The sequence below is a fragment of the Strongylocentrotus purpuratus genome, unplaced genomic scaffold (assembly GCF_000002235.5).
Source record: "Strongylocentrotus purpuratus isolate Spur 01 unplaced genomic scaffold, Spur_5.0 spur5_scaffold_12, whole genome shotgun sequence".
NCBI classification, from domain to species: Eukaryota; Metazoa; Echinodermata; class Echinoidea; order Camarodonta; family Strongylocentrotidae; genus Strongylocentrotus; species Strongylocentrotus purpuratus.
The window spans coordinates 21399841-21414554 of record NW_022145597.1 but is presented as its reverse complement, the minus strand read 5'-3'; the positions used below and the strand labels follow the sequence as shown (position 1 = coordinate 21414554).

The following is a 14714-nucleotide window of genomic DNA, read 5'->3' as shown; positions in this document are numbered from 1 at the left end:
TCTAGTTCTTGCTTTTGCCCTTGTTCACCTTATATCATCCATGAGTTAAGGGGGAATCTCGCTAAGTGGCGAGTGCTTGCAAGTTGCAAACGAAGCGAATTTGGGGTTACGCCAGGGTTCGTAATAGGTTGCAAGAAAGTTAGCCAACAGTTTTCATTGTCGCGAACAGTTTTTCTTTGCGAGTTTATTTTTCCACAAATATTGCAAGCGTTTGTAAAACAGTCGTAAGCCTTTGCAAACGGTTTTAAAACGGTGTCACTAAAGTTCTTTTTGATTCGCCAATGCTAGCGACCACGTGATCGTATGGCCAACATAAAAGCGTCCCACACATTCACAAAAGTAATGGCAAAGGATTGGCAAATAGTTGCTAATCTTCGCGAAAAAGTCGCTTATATTCCCTTACAGTCCTAAATAGTCGCTCACTGCCCTTTGCAAACGCTTTCGCAAACATTCGCTCAAAATAAATATTGCTAATTGTCGCTGAACCTCGCTAAAAGTCGCTAAATGTCGCAGAGGCGAACACTGATTTTCACCAACATTCGTCAGAAAAATTGGCGGGTCCAAAGTTCGCAACGTTCGTAAGCATTCGCCGCTCAGTGAGATACATGACTTGCATATTGTACGGTACAAAGTTAAACGAACTTGCGATGTACGGTACAAAGAACAACGGTTCAAAGTACAAAGGCCCCAAATACTGACACACCCCGGGCTGAGCTCTAACGGTAGATGCATGCAGGTGATGACATCTAATGCAAGGCTTTGTAGCCTACCTGTAAACGGTATATTTTATAAGTTAAGTATATAACTTTATGAACGATCATCATGAGGACCAGGACAAAACTACTCACCTTCATTGCGGGAATGGGAATCCTTGTGAGCTATGCCTTCTATAAACCTGTTCCCGATGGTTTTGCAGAACCATGGCAGTACCGTATAGTGGCTACAATCTCCCAAGCCATTCAGGGCCTCGTGAGTATTCCAGGGGTCTGTTTCATTAAACTTGTTATCAATAACAAATGCTACATTGGTATGACAAATTTGCTCTCAGTCAATCAAATGCCACACTTTTAGTAGCGTATCAGAGTTTTTGTTACTTGTTATTGATAACAAGTTTCATGAAACAGGGCCTAGGTCCAACTCCAACTTGTCCAAGGGCCTTTTTTTTGTATGAACCTCTTGGCGCCGTCTGAAAATGGACACATATTAGGTCTGTTTCCAAGGACACTATGCTGTTACCAGTGTAGCCTATGCAGGCTGTGAGGTGATGGGGGCCTGAGTTCTATAATGTGAAATAGTTATTGATCGCAATGACCAGGATAATAATATATATCGATCATCTTTATTCAGTCCCCCCCCCCACTCAGTGTTATTTAGGGTACGCATATGCGTGTTCCCTCTTTTTTAAAGCACCCCCTATCAGAGGACTGCCAACATTTCCGAACCCCCCTTTCGCGGGCTTTTCGCGGGCTTTTCCTGCCTTGGAGACCCCCCTAAATCATGAAAAATGCTCAATGTACCCCCCCCCTAAATTCGGAATAATTTCTCAGGAGTCAAAAGAGCTGAGACAAAAAAAAAAAAAAAAAACACCCCCTTTTTAAAGAAATCTCCGGGTGAAAAGTTAATACACCCCTTTTTTTTTTACAATTCTCGGGCCGGACTTTGTCGCACGAAAAGTACCCATTTACCGGACATTTTGGTAATACGCATGAAGTCCTTCCGTTCTCGGAGGTGGGGGGGGGGGGGGGGGGGGGGAGCGCGGGATTCAGTCATGCTTTGTTTTCATATTAGTATATAGAGCTCGTTTCTTAGATTGAAAATCACATATAGAATGAGGTGAAGGCCAGTGTTTGGCATTCGTGTCTCAGTTGCTTTGTCGTTCCAGTGCCCAGTCAGTATTTCATGGATCTACGGCTTATTTTCTAACAACAACGGGTAAGAGGACATTTTGGCCGGGGGCACGTGCTCCCTGTGCCCCCCTGGATCCGTCCCTGAGCAGGTTAACAATCTGTGAGAGATAATGGGGAAAATGAAAGAGGAACGAGATGCAAAGATTCTAAAAAACTATTTCTGCTGTACACACTTATAATGATGAAGTAACTAAATCACTGCTTTTACTCAATCATTGTAAGGCCTTACCCTAAGCTGTATCGTCTCTCAGTAATCAAATTGTCATCTGCTGTCATCTGCAACACTGGCGAAGCGTGGATCGTACTATTTTGGGATGGAGAGGGGTGAGCTCTAGAGTCATGGGGCACCAGTCTGTTATACCAGTTGAATAAATGTGAAAGATCAAGGCCTTAAAGTGACGGTACCGGAGAGAGAGAGAGAGAGAGACGTACAGATTGTCTTCATTTTGTCTTTCCCATGTCCCTCTTTGATCTTTCACTCTCTGTTTCTCCCTTTCCCTCTTTTTCTTTCCTTATTTTTTTATTTTATTTATTTATTTATTTATTATTATTATTATTATTATTATTATTTTTTTTTTTTTTTGGGGGGGGGGGGGGATTCGATTTGGGGATGCATGCCCCCCCCCACCTTAGCTTTGTCATTGATCTGACACATACTTATTTTGTACAACAGAATTACGTTAGGATGTGTGTGTGGGACCGTCGTTGCCCAACCATCTTCGAGGAGCTTATGGAGACATTTAGCATACTTGAAACCTTGGTTGGGGATCCACCGGAAGAGGTACCTGGGTCAAACATCAGATCACGAGTGACGTCATTCGATGGTATCAGGGTGAGGGTGTACGAGCCAATCGAGAAAGACGGCGAAGGGGATCTCCCTGCATTCTTGTACTTTCACGGTGGAGGTCTGGTGACTGGCAACATCGGTAAGAATGCATGTTAACTCTTCCAGTACGTTAACCAAATATTTTGTCAGGATTATTAAAATCAAGCAAACTGTAATTTACATAAATCAGTAATAAAAACCAAAACAATAAATTAAAAATAGATAAGAAAAATCCGCCCGCCGAAAATCAGCGCTGTTGACCGTGCTGCCGAAATAGTGGATGATCGTCACCAAATCAGCCCGGTTGAACTTGGAAACGATATCAAATCAACCAATGAACAGTATGTGTCTTACGCCTAACACCTAACCGTTTCAAAATACTATTAATCATTAAAGGTTTTGTTTACGTTTCTTTCATATCGTATCAATTCTTCTCCTCATTTTTTTAAAATCCGAATTACCTTGAACTCGTTCTAGCTTATTACGATCCTGCTGTCCGGATGATTTCCGAAAGAATACACGCTGTTGGGATTGCCGTCACGTAAGTTATTCATCATTATTTTAAACCAATTTCGTGGTATTTAGGACATTATTATAAGGAGGAAGAGACTATTTTTATAGATTCAAGGTAGGTCCTTACGCTCAAGATATATACAATTTCCTTTGTTGTCATCAATTGGGAAATTTGAGAACCTTCAAACATGATTATTCTGTTAGCAAAATCAACCCAACGGCCACCAACCCATTCAAAATATTCAAGTAACACTCTGTGAAACAGTCGTCCGAGAAACTAAGTAAGAAGCTGAGTTGATAATTCAAATCATCGAATTATCTTATGAAGATTGCATTTTTATAATATAAAACTATGTGTCCAACCAAGTTTATACCGCAGTCGCACCAGACCGACAACAGACCAAACAAGAAATTACATTATTTCCATTGACCGGTTTGACGTTGACTTGGAGACTTTGGAGATTTTTGATCGAGTTATCAATTTGACTTGTTTCCTACTTGTTTAGATACCGACTAGCACCTAAACACGTGTTCCCAGCTGCATTCGACGACGCCTTTGCAGCCACGAAGTGGTTCCTACGCCACGCTGACGAGTTCGGCGTTGATCCAACGAGAGTAGCCCTGATAGGGGATAGTGCCGGTGGTCTCCTCGCCGCCCTTGTGTCTGGGGCGATCTCGGACGAGCCTTCCTTGCCCGACATCAAACTCCAGGTACTCATCTACCCATGGCTTCAGAGCTTCGACCACAACACCCCATCCATGCAGAAGATACGATGCCAGCACGGTGGTTTCGGACAAACTGTAGACATGATAGGTCTTATGCCATACTTCGTCACTGCATACACCTTTGGCAGTGTGGACGAGCACCTCGGACAGCAGATCTATGCGAACAACCACACATCGGCTGCCTTCAAACAATCGGAATTCTATCAGAAGCATCTCAGCCATGATCTCATCCCAGCTGATATGAAGCCGGATTGCTATGTCCCTCCGACATCAGACTTCGGTGATGACGAGCTATGGAAGAACATGAAGGACGCTTTGACCTCGACGAAGTATTCGCCTCTCTATCGCGAAGACTTTTCCAAATTGCCCCGCGCGTTCGTCGCGACGTTCGGATACGACTGTTTACGCGATGACGGGATATTCTATGCAAAGAGGCTGGAATATGCGGGCGTGCCAGTGAAGTGGGTGAATTATGAAGACGGTTTTCATGGCATTCCATGGTTTGGAGATAATTCATATGAAATCGGGCGACAGATGGCCGAAGATTTTATCGAATATACAAAAGAGCATCTTTGATAAAAGAGTAGATATTCAATCTCTAAATATGTTGATCGTGAGAATTATTTTCTCAATGTATGTATATTCCCTAAATTGTCAATATTTTTTCTTCCCACTTCTTATGAAATAATCGTGACAGTATATATGGTCTATTCTTGATAGATTAAGTTTATATCTGAAATAAATCTCATACCTGTATCAGATCACGCGGGTTATTATGAAGTTAATATATTAATATTATTTTGCTCCGTTATATGCCTGATTGAATTTGATATTATAAATAAAATGTAAATAATTTATATAAGTCAAGAGAATATTGTATTGATGGGATTGTTTTATTCATTTGCATCACTGAGATATTACAATAAGATATTGAGGTAGTGTCGATATATAGGGGGAGGTGATGCAAAGAGAAAGAGAGGAAAGGGGTGAAAATGGACTGAAAGGGGTGACGAGAAAGCCGAATGAGAAGGGAGGTGAAGAGAAAGAAGGAAGAAGGAAACAAGGGAAGAGGGGATGATATCGAAAGGACATATAAATTGAGAAAACAGAGGGGAAAACAAAGAATGTGGTGTGAAAAGGGGAGAGGGGCAAAGAAAAGAAGACGCGAAGAACATGGGAGACAGAAGGGGGAAAATAAAATTGGAGAGAAAAGAGAGCAGAGATGGAGAGGGGCGAAGAGAAGAGAGAGAGGGAGAGAGAGAGGATGGGGAAAAGAATAATTGGGGGCTAAGAGAAAGTAAGAGGGGATGAGAATAGACAGAAATGTTTTAAGAGATTAAAAGTGTGTCTCCATCTGTTGATTTATTAATATCAAAATCTCAATTCTAAAAGATATATTTCAATTTCTTTTTCACCTCCTCCTCTTTCATTTTCTTCTTCTTCTTAATCTAGTTCTTGCTTTTGTACTTGTTCACCTTATATCATCCATGAGTATAATGCCTAGGTCACATATAAACCGGGCCCCGTACGATTTTCCCTACCCGGCGGCTTGCCGTAGATTTAGAGACCGTACGGGAACCGTCCGATTTTCATTTCTACGGCATGTGTGTTCACATATTATGCGGCGCCCGGGAGGTGCCCGGAGAAAATTGGTCGAGTGAATGCAAGGCGCCCGTAAGGGTGCCGGCAGGTTGCCGGCAAGGTGCCGGCAGGGTGCCGACCGGTAACCTTACGGGCTCCGTCCGATGAGCAGGTGTACCGATGGCTCCCGGCCGGGGTCCTCAAGGCGCCAGGCCGGGTGCCGTGCGGTGCACTGAACTACAGGGTGAGTCAGAAGAAATGTCCCACTTTTTAAAAGTTGTATTGTCTGAAGTATGAATATTTAATCATGGGTTTCATGATATATGTCTTGATAGAGTTATCCTCCCAGTACATTTAGGTACCATTTTCATTTGAATCCCTGCATGCATCACTGAATATCAGACACTGCCAGATCTCACTTGCGCCAAGTTACTTGGTGAGGAATAAAACAATGCATTGGACAAAGACAGTCAGACACGTGCACACACCAACACGCACACACACAACACACACGGTGACAATTATTTCATAATTGCCCCTTTTCTGATTGAGCATTGATTTTTATCAAGATCGCTGAATGTTTAAGTGGCATAACCCTAAAGTAAAAATCTTTCCCTTTTAAACACATTCACTACCACGATCATGTCATCATTGTCATCATCTTAATCTTCATCATCATCATCATCATCATCACCATCATCATCATCTAGCACAACATCCGCCAATACGCACCAAGAGGACAGCGGCCACTCAACTTTTCGTACGATAAGAAGAATTCCCGACAAAAAGTAACAGTTTTGGTAGGCCTTGTCGGGAATGGAATACTCATTTGTGGACGTGTGCCTGTGCATGTTGGTATATATATATATATATATATATGTGTGAGTGTGGGGGGTGCGTGTATTTGTGTGTTTTTGTCTGTCTGGCTGATTGGATAATTGAACAAAATGGCTGTCTTTGTTCAAAACATTATTTTGTTCCTCACCTAGCAACTTGGCACAAGTGAGATTTGTCAGTCTTGTAAAGATTGTCTGATGTTCAGTCATGCATGCAGAAATTCAAATGAAAATGGTACCTAAATGTACTGGGAGGATAACTCTATCAAGACATATATCATAAAACTCATCATTAAATATTCATACTTCAAACAATACAACTTTTAAAAAGTGGGACATTTTTTCTGACTCACTCTGTATGTGTCCTCTGGTATCCGTACCTCCTGTTTTTAAATCTGCGTTGTACATTTCGAGATGCCGCCGTGAGGGACCCGCACGGGCAATATTCATTTTAAATGGCCCCCGGACGGCAGACGCCTGTTGTTGTGCATATCACCCGGGGCTCTTGAGGGGCCCGTGAGGGCGCCGTAGGGTACACGTACGGAACCCTTGAGCACCGCAAGGTGCCCGTAAATATTTTTAATTAAAATTGAAGAAAAAATTCGTAAGGGGCCCGTCCGGGCACTGTCCGGAGCCCGCACGGGACCCGTAAGGTGCCTCACGGGCCCTTTACGGGTTTTCTACGGGCTAACGGTCAGTTAAAAACGCCGGGAGAATTGGGAGCAGCCAACTCAGCACCACGGGGCCCGTACGGCTTAGAAAACTGTCCCGGCGCCCGTAGGAACTTGTCGGCAGCCGAAAATTCCCAAAATGTCTGTTTTTACTCGCCGTACGGGCCCCCGGAGTGTATATGTGAAAGCCCCATTTATGCCTAGGTCACATATAAACCGGGCCCCGTACGATTTTCCCTACCCGGCGGCTTGCCGTGGATTTAGAGACCGTACGGGAACCTTCCGATTTTCTTTTCTACGGCATGTGTGGTCACATATTCTGCGGCGCCCGGGAGGTGCCCGGTGAAAATTGGTCGAGTGAAATGCAAGGCGCCCGTAAGGATGCCGGCCGGTAAGCTTACGTGCTCCGTCCAATGAGCAGGTGCACCCGTGGCTCCCGGAAGGTGCCCTGCCGGGACCCGGCCGGGGTCCTCAAGGTGCCCTGCCGGGAGCGGCCGGGGTCCTTAAGGCGCCCGGCCGGGTCCCGTGAGGTGCACTGAACTATGTGTCCTCTGAAATCCGCACCTCAAGGTTCCCGTAAAGATTTTTCATGAGAATTGACCCCCAAAAATCGTGAGGGGCCCGTCCGAACACCGTCCGGAGCCCGCACGGGACCCGTAAGGTGCCCTGCGGGCCCTTCACGGGCTCTCTACGACCTAACGGTCAGATAAAAACGCCGGGAGAATTGGGAGCAGCCGACTCAGCACCACGGCGCCCGTACGGCTTCAAAAATTGTCCCGGCGCCCGTAGGATCTTTACGGTAGCCGGCCGGCCACCGGCCGAAAATTCCCAAAATGTCTGTTTTTACTCGCCGTACGGGCCCCGGAGTGTATATGTGAAAGCCCCATAAGGGGGTATCTCGCTGAGTGGCGAATGCTTGCAAGTTGCAAATGAAGCGAATTTGGGGTTTCGCCAGGGTTCGTAAGAGGTTGCTGGAAAGTTTGCCAACAGTTTTCACTGTCGCGAACAGTTTTTCATTCTGTACACTTCACATATATACCTCAGCAAGTATCTGTTATCAATTTTTAAGCCAGTGAATGCAGTGTAATTTTGAATAAACATTGTCATATTTCTTCCTCCAGGAAAGAAAAGTCACCCACATCCCGTATACCTTATTAAGCGTGTCTCCCCCCCCCCCCCAAAAAAAAAAAAAAAATCTAAAACTTCTAAAAAATTCAAACATTTGAAAACATGTAAAAACTACTACAGGAATGGAAATAAAAAAGACATATATCTTTTTTTTATAATTACAATGAATATTTAGGGACTCTAATTCTGTAGGTCTATTCTTAAACTACCATTGCATCGCTAATACAAGAAAAATTTTCATCAAAAGTTTTAATTACACAATACTAACTCGAGTCTTGTCAGTACGGAGCCACTGATCTCTACACAGATCAGTGTACATTCAAGAGAATTGCATACGATCCTTACAATAATATCAAATTGGCAACGTGCTATTTCTCGTCTGTTTCATGGTAGCTATGACCCCTCATTTTCGAAATATTTTCACCCTGACGAGGTTTTCATTAGTTTTCGCAGTTAATATTTGCAAAATCATATTATTTACATCAGCAAATGTGATTGGCTTTGGGAAATATTCGAATGGATTACATAATTTCTTCGTACGACGGAGAATGTGCTGTTTCACTCTCGTCGCACGGTGATTTAATACACGTGTACGAACGGAGAGTTGGCGGTCTCGTTCACGCACATTTCTCTTAAATAACTTGTCAATTAAACTTATGTTTTATACGAACGACAAGGACTCATTCGCAGGAATAAGCTGATTTGGGATTTGTGTATTTTTATCTTTTTATTAACATTATCTAAATCTTGTACCGGAATCTATGCAACGAACTGGAAGGAAAATCGCGCTCGGCCCACGGTCTAAACGGGTCAAAGTACAAAGGCCCCAAATATTGACACACCCGGATGAGCTCTAAGGGTAGCCTATATGCATGTAGGTGATCTATTGCAAGGCTTTGTAGCCTACCTGTAAACGGTATACTTTATAAATTAAGTATATAACTTTATGAACGATCATCATGAGGACCAGGACAAAACTACTCACATTCCTTGCGGGAATGGGAGTCCTTATAAGCTATGCCTTCTATAAACCTGTTCCCGATGGTTTTGCAGAACCATGGCAGTACCGTACATCGGCTACCATCTCCCAAGCCATTCAGGGCCTCGTGAGTATTCCAGGGGCCTGTTTCATAAAACTTGTTATCAATAACAAATGCTAAATTGTTATGACAAATTTGCTCTCAGTCAACCAAATGCCACACTTTTAGTAGCATATCAGAGTTATTGTAACTTGTTATTGATAAAAAGTTTCATGAAACAGGGCCTAGGTCCAACTCCAGCTTGTCCAAGGGCCTTTTTTTTTGTATGAACCTCTTGGCGCCGTCTGAAAATGGACACATATTAGGTCTGTTTCCAAGGACACTCTGCTGTTACCAGTGTAGTGTAGTCTATGCAGGCTGTGAGGTGATGGGGGCCTGAGTTCTATAATGTGAAATAGTTATTGATTGCAATGACTGGGCCAATAATATATATCGATCATCTTTATTCAGTCATACTTTGTTTTCATATTAGTATATAGGGCTCGTTTCTTAGATTGAAAATCACTAGAATGAGGTGAAGGCCAATCTGCTCAGTGCTTGGCATTCGTGTCTCAGTTGCTTTGTCGTTCCCAGTGCCCAGTCAGTATTTCATGGATCTACGACTTATTTTCTAACACCAACGCTAGGAACTGACCCTGCAATACCAAAAGTTGTATCTTTTGTTCCCATACTTTGTTTTGTCCTCTTTTACGACGGATTCGATTTTTCATTTCATATTTTCCTACTTTTGTCATCTGTGCGCTCTCGTGAGACCATGGGCTAAGCACAGGTAGTGAAATTCTGAATAGATCTGAGATATTTGTGGAATATCTAGGCCAAGGCTGCTATGTGTGATAGTTGAGATGGCATTTCTAGCCATTTCTTTACGAACCGTAAATATAAACTATTTCTAATGGGACTATTGTATCAATTTCGATGACAATTAAGATTTCATTTCCACACTAAAATGACAAGCTTTAGAAAAGAAACAGATCAGACATCGTACACAGACCAAGGGTAAAAACAACATGAAACAAGTTGATACGACTCCCTCTCACCCCTCACTTTAAGGCCCTTGATATATTGCATTTTATACAACGGATATCATAGGCTGGTGTCCTCATGACTCCAGTGCTCCAATCATAATATCTAGAAAACAAGAAGTTAATAAATGTAATGTTCACGAAGCGGGTGTCACACTGTCTCTCAGCAAAACGGTACCCAAATATCCGGGTTAGTTGCATTGCAAGCAAAGGAAAACAACATTGAATGAATAAGTCCTTATGTGGTAAAAATATAACAAGCAGGCTAGCGATCTGTGAGAGATAATTGGGAAAACGAAAGAGGAACGAGATTCTAAGAGTCTAAAGAACTATTTCTGCTGTACACACTTATAATGATGAAGTAACTAATTCACTGCTTTAACACAATCATTTCTAAGGCCTGATCCTTAGCTGTATCGTCCCTCAGCAATCAAACTGTCATTGAATCATAAGAGTTGAAAAAAAAGACATTATTGTCATCTGCAACATTGGCGAAGCGTGGATCGTACTATTTCGGGGGGGGGGGGGGGGGGGGGTGGCCTCTGGAGTCATCGGGGCACCAGTCTGTTTTACCAGTTAAATCAGTAAATGCGAAATATCAAAGCCTTAAAGTGAGGGTGCCGGAGAGAGAGAGAGAGAGAGTCGTACAGCTTGTCTTCATTTTGTCTTTACCATGTCTTTCTTTGATCTTTCACTCTCTGTTTCTTTTCTTTCCTTATTTGTGGGCCTTTCGGCATGCCCCCCCCCCCCAACTTAGCTTCGCCATTGATCTGACACATACTTATTTTGTACAACAGAATTACGTTAGGATGTGTGTGCGCGACCGTCGTTGCCCAAACAGCTTCGAGGAGCTTGTGGAGGCATTTAGCATATTTGGAACCTTTGTTGGGGATCCACCGGAAGAGGTACCTGGGTCAAACATCAGGTCACGAGTGACGTCATTCGATGGTATCAGGGTGAGAGTGTACGAGCCAACCAAGAAGGACGGCGAAGGGGATCTCCCTGCATTCTTGTACTTTCACGGCGGAGGTCTGGCGGTTGGCAACATCGGTAAGAATGCATGTTAACTCTTCCAGTACGTTAACTAAATATTTTGTCAGGATTATTAAAATCAAGCAAACTGTAATTCACATAAATAAGTAGTAAAAACCAAAACAATAAATTAAAAATAGATAAGAAAAATATGCCCGCCGAAAATCAGCGCTGTTGACCGGTGCTGCCGAAATAGTAGATGATCGTCACCAAATCAGCCCGGTGAACTTGGAAACGATATCAAATCAACCAATGAACAGTATGTGTCTTACGCCTAACACCAAACCGTTTCAAAATACTTAATGATCATTAAAGGTTTTGTTTAAGTTTTTTTTCATATCGTATCAATTCTTCTCCTCATTTTTTTAAAATCCGAATTACCTTGAACTCGTTCTAGCTTTTTACGATCCCGCTGTCCGCATGATTTCCGAAAGAGTACACGCTGTTGGGATTGCCGTCACGTAAGTTATTTATCATTATTTAAAATCAACTTCGTGGTATTTAGGACATTATTATAAGGAGGAAGAGACAATTATTATAGATTGAAAGTTGGTCCTTCCGCTTAAATATTTACATATAATGTCCTTTGTTGTCTCCAATTGGGAAATATGAGAACCTTCAAACATGGTTATTCTGTTAGCAAAACCATTCCAACGGCCACCAACCCATTCAAAATATTCCAGTAACACTCCGTCTATGAAACGGTCGTCCGAGAAACTAAAAAAGAAGCTGAGTTGATAATTCAAATCATCGAATTATCTTATGATGATTGCATTTTTATAATATAAAACTATGTGTCCAACCAAGATCATACCGCAGTCGCACCAGACCGACAACAGACCAAACAAGAAATTACATTATTTCCATTGACCGGTTTGACGTTGACTTGGAGACTTTGGAGATTTTTGATCGAGTTATCAATTTGACTTGTTTCCTACTTGTTTAGATACCGATTAGCACCTAAACACGTGTTCCCAGCTGCATTCGACGACGCTTTTGCAGCCACGAAGTGGTTCCTGAGCCACGCTGACGAGTTCGGCGTTGATCCAACGAGAGTAGCCCTGATAGGGGATAGTGCCGGTGGTATCCTCGCCGCCCTTGTGTCTGGGGCGATCTCGGACGAGCCTTCCTTGCCCGACATCAAACTCCAGGTACTCATATACCCATGGCTTCAGAGCTTCGACCACAACACCCCATCCATGCAGAAGATGCGATGCCAGCACGGTGGTTTCGGACAAACTGTAGACATGATTGGTATTATGCCATACTTAATCACTGCATACACCTTTGGCAGAGTGGACGAGCACCTCGGACAGCAGATCTATGCGAACAACCACACATCGGCTGCCTTCAAACAATCGGAATTCTATCAGAAGCATCTCAGCCATGATCTCATCCCAGCTGATATGAAGCCGGATTGCTATGTCCCTCCGACATCAGACTTCGGTGATGACGAGCTATGGGAGAACATGAAGGACGCTTTGACCTCGACGAAGTTTTCGCCTCTCTATCGCGAAGATTTTTCCAAATTGCCCCGCGCGTTCGTCGCGACGTTCGGATACGACTGTTTACGCGATGACGGGATATTCTATGCAAAGAGGCTGGAATATGCGGGCGTGCCAGTGAAGTGGGTGAATTATGAAGACGGTTTTCATGGCATTACGTGGTTTGGAGATAATTCATATGAAATCGGGCGACAGATGGCCGAAGATTTTATCGAATATACAAAAGAGCATCTTTGATAAAAGAGAAGATATTCAATCTCTAAACATGTTGATCGTGAGAATTATTTTCTCAATGTATGTATATTCCCTAAATTGTCAATATTTTTTCTTCCCACTTCTTATAAAATAATCGTGACAGTATGGTCTATTCTTGATAGATAAAGTTTATATCTTCTCAGAACTGTATGATCAATATAAATAATCATAGATGTTGAATAAAAGATTTCTGAGTAAATATAAACTTGATCAAGATTAACCATTGTCACAATCATTTTCATGAAATAAGATATGGAAATGTTATGCTAACTTTATGGTCAACAGTGTGTATTGCGTCACACATTTTATCTAAAGAATGGTTAACAAATCTTCATGATTTTTAATTTTTTTTAAAACCACTTAATCATTCTTACAACCTGATATACAACCAATGGCAGAACAATGGAATTAAGCTTTCGAAACACACACTAGCTACAGTCTGACAACTTGAAAATTCCGTGAGATATTTTGAAACAAGGGCCATGCTCGCCCAGCAGAAGCTACATAATCTATATAAGCCACCGCCACCACCATCACCACCATCGTCATCATCATCATCATCATCATCATCACTATTCTCAGCGTCACTATTCTCATCATCGTTTTCACGAGGAAAATAGATTCTCCCAACAAAACATAATTTGATTTCGTGTCCATAATCTCTAGCACATCCCCGGTGCATGTGCTACAATAGTTGACTAACTTATGTTATCTGTTACCGACGGAAACCTATCTAATAATTTGTTGATGTTACACAGTCACATGGATATATATGTGTCTTAATACAATGTAATGAAAATCAATAAAAAGTACATGTATAACAATTTGGCAATGTTGAAAATATTTTAATAAAAAACTTGTTGAATCACGAATATGCTTCGTAGTTTTAAATATATTACATTAAATTTAAGAGGTACGTTTTTACTATTTGTAGTCATCAAAATGTTATACAATTTAACAAAATATTATTGGTATTTTATTAGGTGGGCTGTATTTAATACAGACCACCTTATATTTTTGTTAAAATCGCCTTTATTTATTTATTTTTCTTATTTCGAACCACTTTTTTGTGAGCAAGATCACTTTGAAATGGTTCAATCAAATGCTTTGAAATTTTGCACACATATGTATAGGCATATAGAGAAAGCAAAATAACGTTTTCAACCTTGACCTTGACTGATGACGTCATCTAAGCGCCATTTTGTAAAAATCAACTCATGATCATATCTTTATAACCAAAAGTCATTTCTAATTTATATTTATCATGATCAAGGTCATTATCAGTCCGGTCAATTTCAGTTCAAAAAACGCGCGCTTGCGCGTACGTCCGCGCGTCCTTGCGCGCGCAAAATTTTAAAATGCTCAAAATCTTCTCAAATTTTTTTTGCATACGTTTCAGGTCATTTTAAGCATTTTTAAAAAATCGCGAGTAGGAGCATGCGCGCGCGTTTTCGCGCGTAACACCATTACAAAACATAGAATCGCCATTTTTTTTCTTTCATGATATTTCTCATATTTTTTCAAGGAATTTGATACCATGTTTATCTCTTTATGACCATTATTAACAAGATGAGCGTAAATTCAAGATAAATGTCAGTGCGCGCGAGCTCTTTTAATACATAGCATATATGGGCAAAAACATGCCAATACAAAATCCATTATAGCTCTTTGG

At 41.9% G+C, this 14714-nt stretch overlaps 2 protein-coding genes across 2 annotated transcripts; both read left to right on the top strand.

Annotated features, from left to right (window-relative positions):
- The first annotated feature begins 635 nt into the window (after positions 1 to 635).
- LOC105438644 (neutral cholesterol ester hydrolase 1-like) lies at positions 636 to 4844 on the top strand. Its single transcript, XM_030982102.1, has 4 exons — positions 636 to 969; positions 2581 to 2833; positions 3211 to 3274; positions 3753 to 4844. The coding sequence occupies exons 1-4, from the start codon at positions 823 to 825 to the stop codon at positions 4546 to 4548; spliced, it is 1260 nt and encodes a 419-aa protein (XP_030837962.1). The 5' UTR covers positions 636 to 822; the 3' UTR covers positions 4549 to 4844.
- A 4227-nt stretch (positions 4845 to 9071) lies between these two features.
- LOC115922707 (arylacetamide deacetylase-like) lies at positions 9072 to 13260 on the top strand. The gene is made up of 4 exons (XM_030982101.1): positions 9072 to 9294; positions 11048 to 11300; positions 11680 to 11743; positions 12229 to 13260. Exons 1-4 carry the CDS (start codon positions 9148 to 9150, stop codon positions 13022 to 13024), a joined length of 1260 nt encoding a protein of 419 aa, XP_030837961.1. The 5' UTR covers positions 9072 to 9147; the 3' UTR covers positions 13025 to 13260.
- Positions 13261 to 14714: the final 1454 nt, after the last annotated feature.